The sequence below is a fragment of the Natrix helvetica genome (genome assembly GCF_964273705.1).
Source record: "Natrix helvetica genome assembly, chromosome: 1".
Taxonomy (NCBI): Eukaryota; Metazoa; Chordata; class Lepidosauria; order Squamata; family Natricidae; genus Natrix; species Natrix helvetica.
The window spans coordinates 15,729,325-15,750,460 of NC_138548.1; the positions used below are offsets into that span (position 1 = coordinate 15,729,325).

Sequence of the window (21,136 nt, forward strand, 5' to 3'; positions counted from 1 at the left end):
TTATATTTTTACTAGGTGTGAAGTGTTTTTGGCTGAACGCTCAAACATCTAGTTAAGCTTATTAAGAGTTTCCCGTGGGGAAGGAAAAATAGTGGAAAAAGGTGTCGTTTTATTATACTATTTTGTTTACTTGCTTTTCTGGTGTTATGGGAATAAAAATGAATACCTGGTAGGCAGATTTTTTTTTTTTGTATTTTCCTCCCCAAAACTAAGGTGCATCTTATATTCTGAAAAATACGGTAATTATTTCTTCTCCGTTAGAAGAATGGGAGCAATGAAGATGGCTATTTTTTTAAATGAAGCAACAATATTCTGAACTGAAGTCACTGATGTATTTAAAAAGTACACAAGGAAAGAAATGAGACAAGATCAATTGGTGCCTTTTAAAAAACGGTGCCAGGAAAAGACAGGAAGAATCCCCAAAGAAAGGACTTTTCAACTGGTGGGTGGTGGTGGAGGAATGTTCCCTGGTCCTTCCGTAGGGAGAGGGGGTCTCAACATTGGGGGCATTGGAGCAGGAGGAGGGACGCCAGGGGCTGGGGGCAACTGGGGTGGACCTGGGGGCAAGGGTCCCGTCGGGGGAGGCATGGGAGGCATAGCCATGCCCCCAGGAGGAGGGGGTGGGAGAGATTCCGGAAGTGGTGGCCGGGGGGGCAGGCCATTCATGAGAGGGGGCGGGGGAGGCCGCTTCACGGTAGCTGGAGGTGGGATACTTTGAGGAGCAGGTGGCTTCTCCATCTTGAAATGGAATTGAAGGAAGAACTAAAAAGGAAAAAAAAAGGGGGGGAGAGAACATTAGATTTTATTTGACTGCAAGGACCCGGTTAGATCTTCACAAGGTAAAGATAAAGGTTCCCCTTGCACATATGTACTAGTCGTTCCCACCTCGAGGGGGCAGTGCTCATCCCAGTTTCAAAGCCAAAGCGCCAGCGCTGTCTGAAGACGTCTCCGTGGTCATGTGTCCGGTATGACTAAATGCCGAAGGCGCACAGAACGCTGTTACCTTCCCACCAAAGGTGGTTCCTATTTTTCTACTTGCATATTTACATGCTTTTGAACTGCTAGGTTGGCAAAAGCTGGGACAAGTAATGGGAGCTCACTCCATTACCCAGGATTCGAATCGCTGAACTGCTGACCTTTCTGATCGACAAGCTCAGCCTCTTAGCCACTGAGCCACCACGTCCCAATAGATCTTCATAAAGGATTCCTCAAAACCAGGACTGGGGAGTAAACTTTCTCAAGAAGCTTTCTTGAGCTTCTTCAAATCAATTCAGTATGATTCACAGAATTCCTACCTAGCTGGCTGGAAACAAATCTGTCATCCAAAATGATTGGGGCAAATCCAAGTTATGCAAAAGACATGAGACAGAAATATCTACAGTTTTATAAATTTTGTTTTTAGAGACTCTGTCTCTGAGTCTCCTCCAGCGTACAAAGAACCCGCCTCGAAGGATTACGCTACAGGAGTCACAGGAGTGTTTAAAGGCACCCAGCCTGCCCCTCCAACATCTAGGATTAAAAAGATCGTTATGCAACAAGGTGATATTTACTTTTCTAATAATGATGCTGATTAAGTCTGATCTTGGCTTACAATTCCTCTCAATAGTGAAAGAAATAGTGGTTTTTTAAAATGAGTTTTTCAAATGATTCACCTCCCCTCAACAAGGGTGGCTGGCGGCTTTTAACCTCTTAAACCAGGCATGTCCAAAGTGCGGCCCGCGGGCCAAATGCGGCCCTTTTCCAAATTGCAAGCGGCCCACAGCCTCTTCTCCCCACCGGAGTTATTTGTTTAGTCTTTCATAAAATACCGTATTTTTCGAAGTATAAAGATGCATCTTTTTCCCCTCAAAAAAGAGGCTAAAAATCTGGGTGCATCTTATACACTGAATACAGCATTTTTTGCCTCCTCTCTGCCCCCTTCACCAAAATGGCCGTGCATAGCCTTTAGGAGGTTTTCAGAGTGCTCCTGAGGGCTATGGAGGGCATAAATGAGCAAAAAAATGGGCCGTTTTTTGCTCAACTTTGCCCCCCCCCCAGGAGCACTCTAGAAGCCTCTTAAAGGCTATTCATGCCCTTTAAGAAAAAGGCCCGTTTTCACGAAAAATGGGCCGTTTTTGGGAGAGTGCAAAAACTTTTTTTTTTAATTTGCCTCTTCAAAATCTTGGTGCATCTTATACTCCGAAAAATACGGTAGTCAATTTGCATTTAATGATAAGGGTTCAAAGCAGATATTTTAATTGGGTATTTTTAGGGTTATTTAAACATTGTTTTTAACTGCTTTGCTTTTTGTACAGTTTCTTATTGCCTCCTCTTTTATGTTTGTATTTTCTATCTTGTTGTGTTTTATCTGACTGTACACCGCCCCGAGTCCCTTTGGGGAGAGGGGGCGGTATAAAAGTCTAAATAAAAGTAAAGTAAAGTAAAGAATGTCAGGCTGAATGATCGGCCCCACACATTTTCACCTCACCAAATCTGGCCCTCCTTGCAAAAAGTTTGGACACCCCTGCCTTAAACCATTTACCTGTTTTGTTTCTCGATTCCAGTGAGTCCAAAATTTGCCTTCAGCTTTGTCAATCTCCCTACTGGGCACCTGCAAAAGAGGAAGGCCAGAGGTTAGGAGGGGTGCCAAGCTGTTGCATCACAGGACATCAAAGGCTGGGTTTCAGCAACTTATGAAAGAAGGCAGCCAGTTTGTTCAAAGGGATAATAACAGAAGGGGGGGGGAGGAAAAAACCCCTCTTTTTTCCCTATCAAGGCCAAGATAAAATAGTCGAAGATGCTTTGATCTTTGCAACAATTGAAAGGAGGAAAAGCAAGCAGAAAGAAACATCTGCCGCTATCTAGTATTGAACTCTCAACCTTCCGAGAGGGAAACAAGCGTTTCACCATTAAGCTACACGCACCACATTTTGTACCGGATAACTTGTGTGCTGCAAACTATCAATTCTGACTGCCCAAGTGCAGCATCCAATATTTGGCTATATCCAATACAGCAGCAGTATTATACCTATTCACAGTGCTTTATAGTCCTCTCTAAGCTGTTTACAGTCAGCCCCCAACAATCTGGGTCCTCATTTTACCCACCTTGGAAGGATGGAAGGCTGTAGTCAACCTTCAGCTGGTAAGATTCGAACTGCCAAATTGCAGGCAGCTGGCAGTCAGCAAAAGCAACCTGCGGTACTGCACTCTAACCACTGTGCCACCACAGCTCTTCAATGAGATCAAATTAGGTGGCATTGCTTTCTAGTCAGCCTGCCTGACCTTGACGTTGGCTTTTCCTTTGTATTCATTTATTTTTATTTATGCATTTAAAACATTTACTGTGTATATCAGCCTATCTTATACCAAACTTTGGGTGGCTCCCAATTATGCAGATGATGTGCTATATGGGACATAGAATTCTAGATGTTTCTTATTGTTAGGTTAAGTAAGGACTGTCTGGCAGATCAGTCACAAACCATTAGAGTTATGAGACTTTCTACCAATTGAAAGAAACTAATAATATCTCTCATTCAATCCATCAAATCATCAGGAAATGATGAGAAAGGACAACCAACCAACTACAGGGATGCTTGAGAATCAAATTCAGCTTTCAGGATTTGATCTCACGATACAAATTGCTCAACACAAACAGAAATTCTAGAACGACTAAATTGTATTTTCAATGCAAAGCTTAATAGAAACCCTAATCTTAGAAAAAGGCAGGCCTAGATGAATCAAAAGTTGGAATTAAGATTTGCCGGGAGAAATATCAACAGCCTCAGATATGCAGATGATACCACTCTCATGGCAGAGAAAGGGAAGAGGAACTAAAGAGCTTCTTGATGCGGGGGAAGAAGGAGAGTGCAAACATTGGCTTGAAACTCAACATTAAGAAACTAAGATCATGGCATCCCACCCTCTCAATTCCTGGCAGATAGATGGGGAAGAAATGGAGGTAGTGACAGATTTTTTTTCCTGGGCTCCAAGATCACCGCAGATGGAGACTGCAGCCAAGAAATTAAAAGACCTCCTGGGGAGGAAATCTATGGCAAATCTAGACAGCATACTAAAAAGCAGAGACATCACCCTGCCAACAAAAGGGCATAGAGATGGTACTCATACACCGGGTTTTCGAGCATTCCATCAGCCTCGGGCCCTGGGTAAGGGTGGTGGGGTGGCGGTGGTTATGCGGGAATGTTTAGAGCCGAGGGAGTTCACTGTCCCTCAGATACCCGGGTGTGAGTCCCTTGGTGTGAGTTGGGGCCCAGGGAGGCAGTGGGGCTTGCTGATTGTATACTTGGCTCCTCGCTATGCATCAGCAGCCCTGCCCGAGCTCCTCGAGCTAATCTCAGCGACGGCAGTTGAGACTCCCAGACTTCTGGTCATGGGGGACTTCAACTTGCCGTCAACGGGAGCGGCTTCCGAGGTGGCTCGGGAGTTCATGGCTTCCATGACGGCCATGGACCTGACCCAATTAGTTCAGGGCCCCACTCACGAAGGGGGCCACACACTGGACCTCATTTTTGTATCTGAACAGTGGACGAGTGATCTGGGAATAGGGGATTTAGTTATCACGCCCCTGTCATGGTCAGACCACTCATCCCTCCGGCTGGACTTCCCTGGCGCTATCCCCCACCGCGAGGAGGCGGAACCAGACTCTATAAACTGGTACCGCCCCAGGCACCTGATGGAATCTGATAGATTCCTGACGGAGCTTGGGCCAATACCTGTAGCCTTGTCCCGCTCCCGTTCCGAGGACCTAGTGACTGCCTGGAATAGGGCGACGACTGGGGCCTTGGACCGGGTTGCGCCTTTGCGACCTCTCCTGCGGCATCGACCCACCCGGGCTCCTTGGTTCACTGAGGAGCTCAGGGTGATGAAGCGCCACAGGAGACGTCTAGAGAGCAGGTGGAGATCCTCGCGCTCCGAATCTGACCGAACACAGGTAAGAGCCTATTTGCGGACTTACCTTGTGGCAATAAGAGCGGCCAAACGTAGACATTGTGCTGCTCTTATTGCGTCCGCGGATAACCGCCCTGCCGCCCTGTTTAGGGTGACGCGCTCCCTCTTATCGCAGGGGGCGCGGGAGACACCCTTACAGGGTAGAGCAGAGGAGTTTGGGGAATATCTTCAGGACAAAATCGATCAGATCCGGAGCGGGTGGACCTCCGTCAGTGGACCAGACGAGCCGCCAACAGCGAGTCTTGAGAGACCATTCTGGGAGGAGTTTGACTCTGTTGCCCCCGAGGATTTGGACAGGCTGCGTGGACGGCTGCGACCCACCACTTGTTTAACGGACCCGTGCCCCTCCTGGCTGGTACTGGCAGCCTGGGAGGTGACACGAGGCTGGCTCCTGGGCCTGGTGAGCGCCTCACTGAGCGAGGGATACTTACCAACCGCCTTGAAAGAGGCGGTGGTGAGACCCTTGCTCAAGAGGCCCGCGCTCGACCCAACGGAGCTAGCTAACTATCGTCCAGTCTCCAACCTTCCCTTTCTGGCGAAGGTTGTCGAGAATGTGGTGGCGCAGCAGCTCCCGCGACACCTAGACGAATCCGACTATCTAGACCCACGCCAGTCCGGCTTCCGACCCGGGCACAGCACTGAGACAGCCTTGGTCGCGTTGGTCGATGATCTCTGGAGGGCCAGAGATAGGGGCTGCTCCTCTATCCTGGTCCTATTAGACCTCTCGGCGGCTTTTGATACCATCGACCATGGTATCCTATTGCGCCGGTTGGAGGGGATGGGAGTCGGAGGCACCGTTTTGCGGTGGTTCGGCTCCTACCTCTCCGACCGGAAGCAATGTGTGTTGACAGGGGGGCAGAGGTCGTCCCTGAGGCCACTCACTTGTGGGGTGCCACAGGGGTCGGTCCTCTCGCCTCTCCTGTTCAACGCATATGTGAAGCCGCTGGGTGAGATCATCCGTGGTTTTGGGGTTGAGTACCATCTCTACGCTGATGATACTCAGCTGTATATTTCAACCCCAAACCACCCCAACGAGGCTGTCGAAGTGATGTCCCGGTGTTTGGAAGCCGTCGGGGTCTGGATGGGGGACAACAGACTTAAACTCAACCCCTCCAAGACCGAGTGGCTGTGGTTACCGGCGCCTCGGTTCAGCCAGCTGACTCCATCGCTGGCCATAGGGGGCGAACAATTGTCCCCTGTGGAGCGGGCGCGCAATTTGGGCGTCCTCCTTGATGCCCGGCTGTCAATGGAGGACCATGTGGCAGCCGTGGCGAGGGGGGCGTTCCACCAGGTTCGCCTGGTGCGCCAATTGCGCCCCCTACTGGACCGGAGTGCCCTGCGCACGGTCACTCATGCGCTGGTGACGTCTCGCCTGGACTACTGCAATGCTCTCTACATGGGGCTTCCCTTGGGACGCATCCGGAGACTGCAGCTAGTTCAGAACGCAGCCGCGCGGGTTATTATGGGAAGTACACGTTACTCCCACGTAACACCTCTCCTGCGCGAGCTGCACTGGCTACCTGTGGCCTTTCGGGTGCGTTTCAAGGTATTGATCACCATCTTTAAAGCGCTCCATGGCAGTGGGCCTAGTTACCTGCAGGATCGCATCCTACCACACACGTCCCTGCGGCCTATCCGCTCACACAGAGAGGGGCTCCTCCTGGTGCCGTCTGCTGGTCAATGCCAGCGGGCGACACCTAGGAGTAGGTCCTTCTCTGTGATGGGCCCAACCCTCTGGAATGACCTCCCCCCTGACATTCGAACTACCACCGACCTCCGTTCCTTCCGGCAAAAGTTAAAGACTCACCTATTTCAATCAGCTGGCCTGGCACTTTCTTAGTTTTACCTCCCGGGGATTTATTCATTTTAATTGGGTTTGGGGTTTTAAAAGTTTTTATTATACTATATATTATATTTAATATTTATTATTCCATGTACAGTCTGCAACCTCCTCCACCTACCTACTTATTTAATTATTTAACTGTTTTGCATGTATTTTATAACGTATTTTAGTGACGGTACACCGCCCCGAGTCCCTTTCGGGAGAGGGGGCGGTCTATAAATATGAATAATAAAAAATAAATAAAATAAAATAGTATAGTCAAGGCTGTGGTTTCCCCAGTTGCAATGGATGGCTGTGAAAGTTGCACCATAAGAAAGGCTGAGCGCCAAAGAATGGAGGCCTTTGAACTCTGGTGCTGGAGAAGACCCCTGCGAGTCCCTTGGACTGCAAGGCGATCCAACCGGTCAGTCCTAGAGAAGATCAACCCTGACTGCTCTTTAGAAGGCCAGATCCTGAAGATGAAACTCAAAGACTTTGGCCACCTCATGAGAAGGAAGGACTCCCTAGAGAAGAGCCTCATGCTGGGAAAGATTGAAGGCAAAAGAAGAAAGGGACGACAGAGAATGAGGTGGATGGATGGAGTCCCCGAAGCAGTCGGTCTGAGCTTAAATGGACTCCAGAGGATGGTAGAAGACAGGAAGGCCTGGAGGAACGTTGTCTATGGGGTCACGATGGGTCGGACACCACTTTGCAACTGACATCAGCAATCTTAGATTTCTGTTTCATGTCATTCCCCTTTCTTTCCTTTATGAAACTGAAAGCCCTCAAACCAAATCCCTTCCCAGAAGCACTTACATTTCCACCACTAAATCTACCCTTTTGTATGTCCCAAGAACCTCAACAAAAGAGGCCAGACTAGAACATTACCTTGAAAGCGATGGTCTCGTAGGGTTCTGCTGCCATCAAAAGGTACTGCCAACGCCGGTCGGGAGGCTCAATTCTCTGCTCGTAGGCTGACATAAAGCGGTGCCTCGGCATGATGCTTTCAGCAATCTCCGGGTAATCGATCTGTGTGGTGCAGAGCCAGAAGAACGGGAAGTTGGAAGTGCTGTTTAAATCCAACAAATCCAACTGCCTGATCATATGGATAACAGCCGAGGATAAAAAGAAGGGGAGGGACAGAAAGAGCAGGACTGTCCTATGCTCACTTTCACAAATAGATACTCAATAGTTGGGGGACCAATAGGAAAAAAAAATATTCGTAGCTCAGGCCTAAACTGCGGGGTCCCTGGTGCTCACTGAGCTTGGCTGTTCTCCTGCATGACAGAGAATAGAACAGAATAGAATAGAATTAGAATAGAATAAAAAATTACAATAGAATAGAAAATGAGAATAAAATAGAATAGAAAATTGGAATAGAATAAAATAAGAATAGAATAGAAAATTAGAATAGAATAGAAAATTAGAATAAAATAGAATAGAAAATTGGAATAGAATAGAAAATTAGAATAGAATAGAAAATTAGAATAGAATAAGAATAAGAATAGAATAGAAAATTAGAATAGAATAGAAAATTAGAATAAAATAGAAAATTAGAATAGAATAAAATAAGAATAGAATAGAAATTTAGAATAGAATAAGAATAGAATAGAAAATTAGAATAGAATAGAATAGAAAATTAGAATAGAATAAAATACGGGCATTATACAGACCATATGTTTATGTTGGTTGTCTAATGTTTTGTTGTTCCTGCTTTGTTGTTTTATATGTACTGTCTGTACACCGCCCCGAGTCCCTGCGGGCAGAGGGGGGCGGTATATAAATTTAATAAAACTCAAACTCAAGAATAGAATAGAAATTTAGAATAGAATAGAATAGAAAATTAGAATAGAATAGAAAATTAGAATAAAATAGAATAGAAAATTAGAATAGAATAGAATTAGAATAGGAATTTAGAATAGAATAAGAATAGAATAGAAAATTAGAATAGAATAGAAAATTAGAATAGAATAGAATAAGAATAGAATAGAAATTTAGAATAGAATGGAAAATTAGAATAGAATAGAACAAAATAGAAAATTAGAATAGAATAAGAATAGAATAGAAAATTAGAATAGAATAATAGAATAGAATTAGAATAGAATAATAGAATAGAATTAGAATAGAAAATTAGAATAGAATAGAAAATTAGAATAGAATAGAAAATTAGAATAGAAAACTAGAATAGAATAGAAAATTGAATAGAATGGAATAGAATGGAAGGGAAGGGAAGAGAATTCTTTATTGGCCAAGTGTGATTGGCCACACAAGGAATTTGTCTTTGGTGCATATGCTCTCAGTGTACAAAAATAAAAATAAAATAGAATACTTTAATCAAGAATCACAAGATACAACACTTGATAGTCATAGGTTATTAATAAGCAATCAAATTAAACTAAGAAACAAATAAAACAATATAAATTGTAAAGTTACAAGCAATGTGGTTATAGTCATAAGTGGGAGGAGATAGGTACTAGGAAGGATGAGAATAATAATAGTAATACAGTCTTAGTAAATAAAATTCATACAGGAGAACACACAGGAGAAAAATTCATACAGAGAACAACCAAACTCAAGAGAGCACCAGGTATCTCAAACATTGGATTTTTTTCACTGGGCCAAAGTCACTTATTGTACCTATTTTTAAAAAAAAATATACAGGTATTCCTCAATTTATGACCATAATGGAGCCTGCCCATCATAAATCTCAATGGTCAATCACATGATTGGCCAGATGTTACCACCTTTTTTTGTGGCAGTTAAGTGAGTGCTGCAATTGTTGAACGAACCTACAGTAAACCAGAAGAAAATGCCAGCTTTCGGCAAAAACCGTCGTAGAGTCAAGTCATGTTGCCATGGATCGCTGCAAATGGCTGTAAAAGCAGCCCCAAGATAGATCTGTCGTTCACTTCAATTGGTCACTAAACAACTGGGTTGTAAGTTGAGGACTACCAACATGTAAATTGTATTAAAGAAATTAAATTTAGATGCATTTTACCTGGAAAAGGAGACTCTGCTGGCCTGTTTCTGGGTCCCTCTGCTTGGTTACTGAAAGGAAGGATTAAAGAGACCGAGGGGTTAAGCAGAGCTTTGCCAAAGGATCCTTTATTTCATCAGCTTTGGGCTCCAAGTGCTCGGAATCAAATCTCCTATTGAATGTCCCAATAGCAATAGCACTTAGACTTACCGTATTTTTCGGAGTATAAGACGCTCCGGAGCGTAAGGTGCACATTAGTTTATGGGGAGGAAAACGGGGGGGGGGGGGAATTCTGGCTCTGCCTGCCACCATCCATCAGTATTCATCTGGCTTGTGTCCTTAGCAAACAGCCTGGTGAGCTTCAGCACATCAGCCTGATTCAGCACAAGCAGCTGATTGGCGGATAGATCGGCTTCCCGGAATAACACATCCCCCCCCAATCAGCTGTTCTCAGAGGTGAACTTTAGCAACAGGTTTGCTGGTTGGGGCTCAAACGCAGCGTCAAAAATGCAGCTGAACTTCACGGGGTGCTCCTGTTAGTACAGCAGGTGCTGTGCGGAACTGGTCCGACAAGGCAGAAGCTGTTCTGGGCTGCCTTTTGGCCTCTGTGCCTCATGTTTTAAGCCTCCGAACGCCACGATTGTGGCCTCCCGTGTTGTGCTTTCGGGCGGCAATGTGCTCTGGGGATCGCCGCATTCTTGAACGGGACTGAAACGGAGCGTTCAGAGACCAAAAATGCAAGGCATGGAGGGGGGGGATCTGTGGCAATCCCTGCTGCCTGTAACAGGCCTAAAATGCGATGCGCAGAAGCCAAAGGGTGGGGGCTGGCGGGTGGGCAGGGCTACATTTGGTGTATAAAAAGGTAAAGGCTCCCCTTGCACATATGTACTAGTCATTCCTGACTCTAGGGGGCAGTGCTCATCTCCGTTTCAAAGCCGAAGAGCCAGTGCTGTCTGAAGATGTCTCTAATGTCATGTCCCTGACATGACTAAATGCTGAAGGCGCACAGAATGCTGTTACCTTCCCACCAAAGATGGTTCCTATTTTTCTACTTGTTTTTTTATATGCTTTTGAAAGATGCATCCAATTTTTCACCCTCTTTCGGGGGGAGGGGGGAAAGTGTGTCTTATACTTCAAAAAAGACAGTATATACTGCTTCATGGTTTTCCCTAAGTGGTTTACAGGGTTTTTATTTGACCGACCTCGGAAGGATGGAAGGATGAGTCAATCTTGAGCCGGTCAGGATCTAACTCCTGGAGTGAGCAATGAGTTAGCCTGCAGTATTGCATTGCAACCACTGTGCCACAACGGAATACGAAGCAGCCATCAAAGTTGCTTCAAGCACACTAGAAGCCAAAATGGTTGAGGGGGGGGGGGAAAAAACCCATTTCGAATTCAACTGTTTCCAAAGGAATACTGTGGAAGACTCCACTGTCTGTCTGTCTGTCTGTCTGTCTCTCGTGTATACTACCCATCCCACCAGAGGTTAGTTAGCTTATAAACATGGGACAATATTCAGAATAAAACATTAAAACAATAAATAAAGATTTTAAATTTTAAAGTGAATTGAAAATAATGGAATGTGCCAAAAGGAGCAAATTGACATTTGAAATTAAGAGAACAAGAAGATAAACAATTTGATAAGATATGGGATTTTGTTTTATCAATAGTTAGACAAAAAAGTATGGAAATGAGATATGCTAGAGAATTTTACAATATAAGGATAATGGAATGATGCAGAATATAATATAAAGATAGACTACTAATTGGATGGATTTAGGATGATGTAATGCAATGTCATCATATAAATTAATTCAAAATTCAGAATATCGCATAAAATGAAGTAATAATAGTTACAGTCAAATCAATGATTAACAATGATAATAACTTATACATATATACCAGATTGATAATATGAGATTCTATATAAATTGTAAGTGAGGACTATGGAGAGGATGCACAAAAGTTTTGTCACCAACCGACACACTGTATGTAACTGGAAGATGGTTTTATGTTTTGTTTGTGTTTGCCTAAAAATAAAAATTTATTTAAAAAAAATATTTTTAAAGTGAATTAAAATAAAACTAAGCAAGAGGGAGAGGAGGGTGTTCTTTACGCCATTACTCATCTCTAACATGTCACACTCCTAATTAGGGCCCCAGGCTACTTGCCACAGCCGTGTCTTCAAGGCCTTTTGGAAGGTCCAAAGGGTGGGAGCAGATTTGACCTTGGCAAGGAGGGTGTGGGGGGAATGTTCCAGAAGGTGTGAGCCCAGGTAGTAAAGGCTCTTCTTCTGGACCCTCCAAGCCAAAATTCCTTGCCTCACGGGGTCTGCAGCATGGCCCTTCTGCGGGCATGAGTGGGGCGGGCTAATTCCATTAGGGTGAGACGATTTCTCAGGCAGCTTGGAGCCATGCCTACCTTTGTAACCCGGACGACCAATTTTCACAAATTTCTTCACTTCCACCTTCACCTTTTCTGGTGCAGGCTGAGCTGGGGCCTCTTTGGCTTCTTTGGCAGCTCTTCGAGCTCTGTAAATGAAAGGAAGGGGGAATTATCAAACCGCACTGAGAAAAGGGAGGGGGGGATTTCTTTTACCGAGTTCTCCACCATTGGGGGAACGATAAATATTTAACATAAGGTCTTTAAAATTATTCCTGCACAAGTCATGCTGTGCTCGGGTCTCGAACCCGCTCTGTCAGCTTGCCCAGCTCACAAGCTCAGCATCTTTACCTGCTGAGCCACTGTGCCCCCTTGGAAAAAAAATACTACTGGTAAGTAAAGGTAAAGGTTCCCCTTTGAACATATGTGCTAGTCGTTCCCGACTCTAGGGGGCGGTGCTCATCTCCATTTGAAACCCAAAGAGCCAGTGCTGTCCAAAGATGTCTCTGTGGTCATGTGGTCGGCATGACTAAACGCTGAAGGGGCACAGAACGAACGCTGTTCCCTTCCCACCAAAGATGGCCCCTATTTTTCTACTTGAATTTTTAAATGCTTTCGAACTGCTAGGTTGGCAGAAGCTGGGACAAGTAACGGGAGCTCATTCCGTTACGTGGTGCTATAGGAATTCGAACCACCGAACTGCCGACCTTTCTGATTGACAAGCTCAGCCACTGAGCCACCGCATCCCTATATACTACCGGTAGTCTAGTATAAATCCAAACGGTCATGTAAAGTCAATTTATATTGGTCTCATCACTTGATTAGCAACACTTGGAGACCTACATCTGTTTGTAGAAGTATCTGAGGCTGCTTAGAACAACTGCAGAATAACAAGAAGCAACAAGTGCTCTGGCTTGGTTCCCCCTCCACATAAAGAAAACTGTCCAAATTGCTTTCAACTATACTTACTAGGGACGCTTCTGAGATCAAATAAACTTTCATGTAAAGCTTTAACTGTGAAACTGGCCTTCAACTGGAGCCTTCAGACAATGTACCCACATACGCCTAGTGACACCCAATCTTGAGAAAATCAGACACACTGTCAGCCAAAGCCCTCAAGGGTACTCCTGAGAGAGTTTCTTATCAGGTGGAGGAAGGCTGACGGATGTCATGAAAAACGCTACATCCCAGACCGGCCCAAGGCTACAGAAAGACAATTGTGTCTCTGTGACTAGCGCATTTTTAGCTGATTCCCAAGACGCTCTTTGCTCTTGCAGAGCGTATAGGTTTTTGGCCTATGCAAGAATAGGGGAACAGGAGGGAGAGGTTTTGATAAAAGAAAGAAAAGAGGTGCTTACGAGTAACAACTTACAAGTTGGTCTGATGTTTTTTCCCCTGGGTGTGTGCCAAGTAGCTTCCCTGTGGGATAAGAAGAAAGGTTGGGGGACATGAGTTAAATTCTGGGCCAAGCCTGACTGCCCCAAGGATAGACAGAGCTGGGAAGGAATCAGTAAAGTCAAGCAGCCTCAAATCTCCAGCTCAGATTCAACTCTGCACTGTCAAGGGGCCAAACGTCAAAAGTGTTTTTTAAAAAGGTTTTGATTACAGTAAATGGGCTATTTATTCAGACTGCTGAAAATGCTCAGCTGAACGTTTTCTGCTCTTTGTTGGCAGCAGTTCTCAGAGTTTTAGATGAGTGTCTATCTTTCCTTTCTCTGGAGATGCCAGATGTTGTAAATCTTTTATATGGAAAGGAAATATTCGGCTAAAGCTTTTCTGTAGGTAAAGAGAAGCTGACTCGAGACAATGTGCTAGAAATGAGTTAACAAAACATCATTCCTGTAGACATCACATGCATTGCAAAAACAAACTAGACTATGGGTCAATATGATGGTCTGGTTCTCACATTGGGCTGAGAGCATTTGCTGGGTTCCCACCTGCTAAAACATCTGTAAACAATAAGGTTCCCGACCTGTTATAGTCAAATTGTGGGAACACAGGCTAATAGTCTAGTTCAGTGGTTGTCAACCTTCCCAATGCCGCGACCCTTTAATACAGTTCCTCATGTTGTGGTGACCCCCAACCATAAAATTGGTGTCTCGGTTCCTAAGACCATCGAAAATATGTGTTTTCCGATGGTCTTAGGCGACCCCTGTGAAAGGGCCGTTCGACCCCCAAAGGGATCCCAGCCCACAGGTTGAGAACCACCGGTCTAGTTCCTGTGATTTTGAGGAACAGGATTTAAACAGATTTGGAGGAAGCTGCTTCATATCCATATCATTTATTTGTTAGGCACCATCAAAACAAAACAGGATTCAAAACATTTTGCAAAACAATCAACCAATGCATCCCTAACACTTAAAATGTAAATTAAACAACTAATCAAGGTTATTAAAAATACAAGGACACAAGGATAACAACATCCAGCGTGGTTTAGGGGTTAACACACCAGACTAGAAAGTGGGGGACTACGAATTCAAATCCTGCCTTGGCCATGAAAGCCAGATGGGTAACATTGGGCCAGTCACCCTCTCTCAGCTCAACCCACTTCACAGGATGGTTGTTATGGAGAAAATAGGAGGAGGAGGAGGAGGATGTGTGGGATATTTTTGCCATCTCAGGTTGTTTGAAAAAATAGTAAATAAATAACAAATAAATAAATAAATAAATAAATAAAAAGAATTTGGCACAGCCAAATAAAACAATATCAATAATTAAACCAAACAGCAGGTTTTAGAATGTCAGAAAGATTGCAGCGCGATTCAATTCTTCCAGAAATACTCGTGCTGAGCTTGGGGCATTTACAATAACTTATTGCTATGTTATACCATTCCTTAGCGAACAAAGTGCATTTGCAAAAATAAGTCCTCACCTCATTGTTGTGCAGCGTTAGACAAAGTTTGCATTCATAAGACCCCAAGTGATTTTTCATAAAATAGGGATCCTGTGGAGAACAAAAATACGGGTTAAGTCTCAGTTTAGGCAGTACAGAAAGCACATGTGTACCACACCCAGGATGTAGACGTGTCACACACACACACACACACACACTATATATATATATATATATATATATATATATATATATATATATATATATATATATATATATCCCTTTATTTATTTATCAGCACAAATGCAACACAAATGTAACAAGGCAACATTAAAAAAAGGGCTTTCTGCCTGGATGGCTCCTAGGGTGAACCGATAGACAGAAAAGGGAAGCGGTATGCTCCCTCCCATATTTGGGCATACCAGGGGTTGTGACACAATACATACATACATACATACATACATACATACATACATACATACATACATACATACATACATATATATATTTATTTATCAGTACAAATACAACACACATTATATATATATACATATATAATATATATATATATATAATATATATATAATATATATATATGTATGTATGTATGTATGTATGTATGTATGTATGTATGTATGTATGTATGTATGTATGTATGTATCCAGTTTGGTGTAATGGTTAAGGTTCGAGGTTAAGGACCAGGACACCCTAAGTATTACTCCTGCCCTGGGCAGAAAGCCAATCCGTTGAACTTGAGCCAGTTATTTTCTCTCACCGCTGGTAAGATGACAATGGCAAACCTCTTCCAAATTTTCACCCGAAGGAGATTGCAGAAACCTATAAAGTCAGTCACCAGAAATCAATGCTGACTTAAAGGCGCAAAACCAAACCGACCACTACAGAAGTGAATTATTTCTGGAAATGAATTTAAATCTAGGCCCCCAATTGTGACTTCCTCCCGCATGTCTTTTTTTACAGCCGAGTTGCTATTATGGTATTTTTGAAAAGAAAATGATGCATAGCCATGGGGAGAGGCATACAGCCAACAGTTATGTTTAATTTGGTATATACTTTCATTACCAGCCCAGTGCTGTCTGTCCAAATTGATAGCTACCAATCAAAGAGAGATCCTTCCCAAGCCTGCTGCCTCAAGATGCTGCACCTGAGGAATTCTGGGTGTCCCCCCAAAAACATACTTTGGATCGATGTAGTTCAGAGCAGTTTTGATGAAAGAGGCAAGCCTTGAATGTTTGAAGGATACCATATAAGACACTCTGAAGTATAAGATACACCTAGCTTTTGGGGAGGAAAACAAGAAAAAAAAATCTGCCTCTGCCTCCCAGCAATTTGCTTCCTTGCAGCAAACAGCCCATTTCAGTTTCAGCACAGCCTGAGTAGCACAAGCTGTTTCAGGCTGCAGGGATTGCCATAGCCTATGCCTTTGCACGCCCCGTTTTCAGCCTCCGCATCCCGTTTTCAGCCTCCGCACACCTCATTTTCAGCCTCCGCACACCCCGTTTTTGGCCTCACCCCCCCAATTTTCCACCCGTTTTGGGCAGCAGGGATCAGAATGGGCAGAAAACAGAGGCCGAAAAAGGGATGCAGAGGTTGAAAATGGGACACCTGGAGGCGGCAATAGGCTATGGCCGTGATGGCAAACAGGTGGCACGTAGAGCCATTTGTTAGAGCATGTAAGGCGTTGCTCTGTCAGCTTCAGTGTGCATGCGTGCGCTGGTCAGCTGACTTTGGTCTTCTTTTAAGGACGTTTTGAAGCCTCCGGAGAGCGAAAAACAGCCCTACTGGCAAACCGAAAGTGACTTCTGGTTTGGCCATAGGGTCGGTTTTTGCCCTCCGAAGCCTTCAGGGAAGCCTCCTGAAGGCGAAAAACAGCCCTACAAGCAAACCGGATGTCTGTTCCTGAACTTCCGGTTTGCCCATAGGACCTGTTTTCCACCCTCTGGAGGCTTCAGGGAAGCTCCTGAAGCCTCTAGAGGGCCTCCGGGGGGGGGGGGGGGGAGGGGGGGGGGGAGGGGGAGACTGTTTTTACCCTACCCAGGCTCCTAAAAAGCCTCTCGAGCCTGGGGAGGGTGAAAAAAGTGCAACAAAAGCGGGGGGGATGGGGGGACCACTGGTTAAGTGCACATGGCGCTGGGGTCGCGCGCATAGTATTATGGGTGTGGGCACACCTTGCGCTATGGCAATCCCTGCAGCCTGAAACAGCTGATGGTCGGGAGGCCAATCCAACCGACAATCAGCTGCTTGTGCTAATCAGGCTGTGCTGTGCTGTTCACTGTTTGCTGCAAGGAGGCAGAGGCCAAAGGATAGGGGCCGGTGGGTGGCCGGGACTATTTTAGGGGGAGAAAAGTGCGTCTTATACTCTGAAAAATACAGTAAATGCCATTTCTCAAATTTGAAGATTAAACTAGAGATAGGTTGTTGAAAAATATGTGTTCTGTCTTAAGCAAGCCATTCTTTATTAAGTGTACATACTGCTTTTCCTCCAGGAGTTTCTTTTGGCATGCATCACTCTTTTTCCCCTTAATTTGATCCTTGCAAACAGCTGGTGAGATTGAGAGTATACAGCAAAAGACATTGTGGCAGAGGATGAACCTGCACCTGGCATTCTTAGTCTGAATGTAACACCTTAACAGTTGAATGATGGTGGCTATGGAGCAATAGATTCATCAGACCTTTATTTCATTATAACGTTATATTTCTTATTCACCACACAACAAAAAAGTAGAAACTCACCTTATTGATATCTATTGTTTCCAAGGCTAGTTGCCTCAACCTCTCTCTGCGGTCCCTATTGCTTTCTGAGGCTGAGGCAACGCCTCCACTCCCTGTCTTTCCACCTGGACGGTGCTGAAAATCCATGATTGAAGTCTTTGTGCTTCAAAATGCTGGGAATCGGAGAAAGAGAGGAGAAAATTACGTTGGTGTACTTGAATGGCAGTAAGCAAAGGACTATCTATATTGTGTTTTACACTGTGATCTACCCAAAGTCACTCTAGAGTAGGGCTGTCAAACTTGTGGCCTGCGGGCCGGATGCGTCATGTGCTGGCCACACCACACCCGGTTTAGTGAAGGGAGAGGAGGGAAAGTTGCGATACGTCGCAAGTTTGACACCCCTGCAATAGACTCAGATGCTACCTAAATGGTCTTGGTCTTAATATATCCTGAAAAAACATGGAAAATCTGCGCAATAATTAAAAGTGGCAAAATCACGTGACAGTAAGTATTGTATCTCAATTGTTATAAAAAGGAATCCCTGCAGATTTTACTCTGCTAGTTGTAGTTGACTTTAGGGGGTGGTGCACATCTCCATTTCAAGGCCACTGAGCGAGTGCTGTCCAGTCATGTGGCAGCATGACATCATGGAGCACTGATACCTTCCCACCAAAGTGGTACCTATTTATCTACTCACATTTGCATGGTTTCAAATTGCTACGTTGGCAAGAACTGGGGCAAAAATGAGAAATCACCCTGTTGCGTGACACTTGGGTCTCGAACCTGGGCTGTTGACTTTCTAGCTAACAAGACCCGCACCTTACCACTGAGCCATTGTGCCACCCATCTCAATTGTTATAAAAAACTCTATTTAGCCAAACTGAAAGGCAGAAACCCTAAAAACCAAAAAAAGAATTTTAATAACAAAGTTTCCTAATAGAGTGGAAGGTAGTCACCCTGAAACAAAAACGATGATCTTTCACTAGGACATTAACATGACATGTGAGGAGCTTTAACATAAGTTAAGCCTTTTGGTGTGGGTGACTATAATGAATCCATATATAATGAATAATCCAATTAATAACCATTACATTCAGAATTAAGAGCACAAAAGAAAAATGCTGCACTAGCCAACTTCAATAGTCTGTAGGGCAGGGGTGGGTTCCTGCCAGTTCTAAGAAGAGGTTCCACAAATCTACAGTGCCGTTTAGAATCGGTTCCAGCTCCCTCCTCCCGCCCGTCCGGACATCATCAAGATGAAGAGCGAGAGGAGGAATTCTGGGAGTTGAAGTCCACAAGTCTTAAAGCTGTCAAGTTTGAACACCCCTGGTTGTTGTTTTTTTCTAAAGAGTTAGGGGTGCAAGGGTCTTGTAACTTGACAACTTTAAGATTTGCGTGCTTCAAATGCCAGAGTTTCTGAGCCAACATTTTGGTGGCTAAGCAAGAGCGTTGTTAAGTGAGTTTCACCACATTTTACAAGTTGGCCATGCCCATACAGTCACCTGACTGCCAAGCCACTCCCACCCAGTCACATGGCCAGCAAGCCACTCCTACAAAGCAGGCCACACCTACAGAAGAGGTTTTAAAAAAATTTGAAACCCACCACTGCTGTAGGGAAACAAATTCCAAATTCACACACTACAACCTGTTGCAGGGTCCAATCTGGGTTGGTCACCGGGACCAGAGGTTTCGTCTGAAGATGGGCTCCAGCACGAGTTCAAAAGTTCGGAAGACAAAACCCTTGGTCCTGATGACTGACCAAGTTGGAACCTGCAGCATTATCCTGGGACATGAATATTCACTTTCATTTGTGACTGCAATCTGTTTCTAAGATGAAATGGTTGACCTTCTCTTCTGTTTGGTGCTGCCGTAGAGTTTGTACACCGTTCTCCTTTACTTCAGTGCCCATTCCCGCCTTAATTAATCCTTCCAGGCTAAGCTTTCATTCTCCCTTGGCTAATTCTCCACATTCTTCCATGCAGGAAGACAGAAAATCTGTCTCCAACTTTTTACAACCAAAACCGTAGTCTCCGCTCCATCTACAATCACCCTGCCTCGTTCTCCTGCAATGCAATAACGCTCCTTTCCACTCTGGCTCCAGTGTTTCCACTCCTCCACCCTATTAACTGTCATTCATTATGCCTTTTCCATCACCACAGATAATCCTCAATTTATGACCGTAATTGAGTCCAAAATTTCAGTGGCTCAGCAAGACATTTGTCTATGGAGGTTCTCAGTCATCCAGGTCATAGTTGTCCCAAAGATCCTCCCCCCCCCCCCCCCAAGAGGCAACTGAACTTTCTGGTTTTTCTTTTCTTTGAAGATGTTTCGCTTCCCATCCAAGAAGCTTCTTCAGCTCTGACTGGATGGTGGGGAATGGAAGGATTTATATTCCTTGATTCTTTCATTGAGGAGCTGGAGCTGTGCTTTCTGCAGGATGTTTTCTTTATACAAGGAGTATAAATCCTTCCATTCCCCAACATCCAGTCAGAGCTGAAGAAGCTTCATGGATGAGAAGTGAAACGACCTAAAAAACAAATAAACCAGAAAGTCCAGTTGCCTCTTGGGGAAAAAAAGCACCTTTGGGACAAGCAAGACATTTGTTAAGTGAGTTTTGCTCCATTTTACGACATTTCTTGCCCGAGTTAAGTGAATCACTGAGTTGTTAAAGAGAATCACTGAAGTTGTTTAGTAACACGGTTAAATGAATCTGGCTTCCCCATTGACTTTGCTTTTGAGAAGTTCCCAATCACAGGACTCAGGGATACAAAAACCGTTATATAAATAGGAGTCAGTCGCCAAGCAGCTGAATCTTGAGCACGTGACCGCAGGGATGCTGCAATGGTTGTTAAGTGTGAAAACTGGTCATAAGTCACCTTTTTTCTGTGCCGTTGTAACTTTGAATGGTCACTAAATAAAGTGTTGTAAGTCGAGGACTACCTGTTCAAGCTTGTACAAGGGAATGCAGGTCTTGCTTCCTCCAAAGCAAGGCATTTCCTCTATTGCCCCCATTCCCACGACCGGCTGAGCCCCATTAAGTTTGGGGGCCTGTTTTCTCCTCCCATCAGTCCTGCTGCTTCCCCTCCAGTCTCACCACCACTTAAGTTATACCCTCCTCCCGCATGTCTCTCACCCCCAGGTTTAATTCCCCCCCATCACGGCCTCTGAGCTCTGTCCTTCTCTCAAGGCTGGCGCTCTCTCTCCCTCTTGCCTCACCCGTGCCGTTTCGACTTCCTCTCGCCTCCTCAGCCGCCGAGGGGCACCGAATCCCTTGAACAACCAAGGCCGCCTTTACCGCGCCGCCTTGTTATCGCTGGAATGTACTACTAGGCCAAAAGCGCTTCAGGAGCTTTCACTTCCGGGTTAGATCACCGTCGGCGATGGGATATTATCCCGGAAGTATATCAAGAGGAGGGCCGAAGAAGAGGGGGGAAAACTTCCCAGGCGT

At 44.7% G+C, this 21,136-nt stretch overlaps 1 protein-coding gene across 1 annotated transcript; it reads right to left on the reverse strand.

The window, feature by feature from the left end:
- Positions 1 to 310: 310 nt before the first annotated feature.
- SF3A2 (splicing factor 3a subunit 2) lies at positions 311 to 21,128 on the reverse strand. The gene is made up of 9 exons (XM_081960046.1): positions 20,905 to 21,128; positions 17,710 to 17,861; positions 14,998 to 15,069; positions 13,498 to 13,544; positions 12,165 to 12,274; positions 9,765 to 9,814; positions 7,655 to 7,795; positions 2,522 to 2,590; positions 311 to 762 (listed from the first exon to the last, which is right to left on the reverse strand). The coding sequence occupies exons 2-9, from the start codon at positions 17,833 to 17,835 to the stop codon at positions 436 to 438; spliced, it is 942 nt and encodes a 313-aa protein (XP_081816172.1). The 5' UTR covers positions 17,836 to 17,861; positions 20,905 to 21,128; the 3' UTR covers positions 311 to 435.
- Between the last annotated feature and the right edge of the window lie 8 nt (positions 21,129 to 21,136).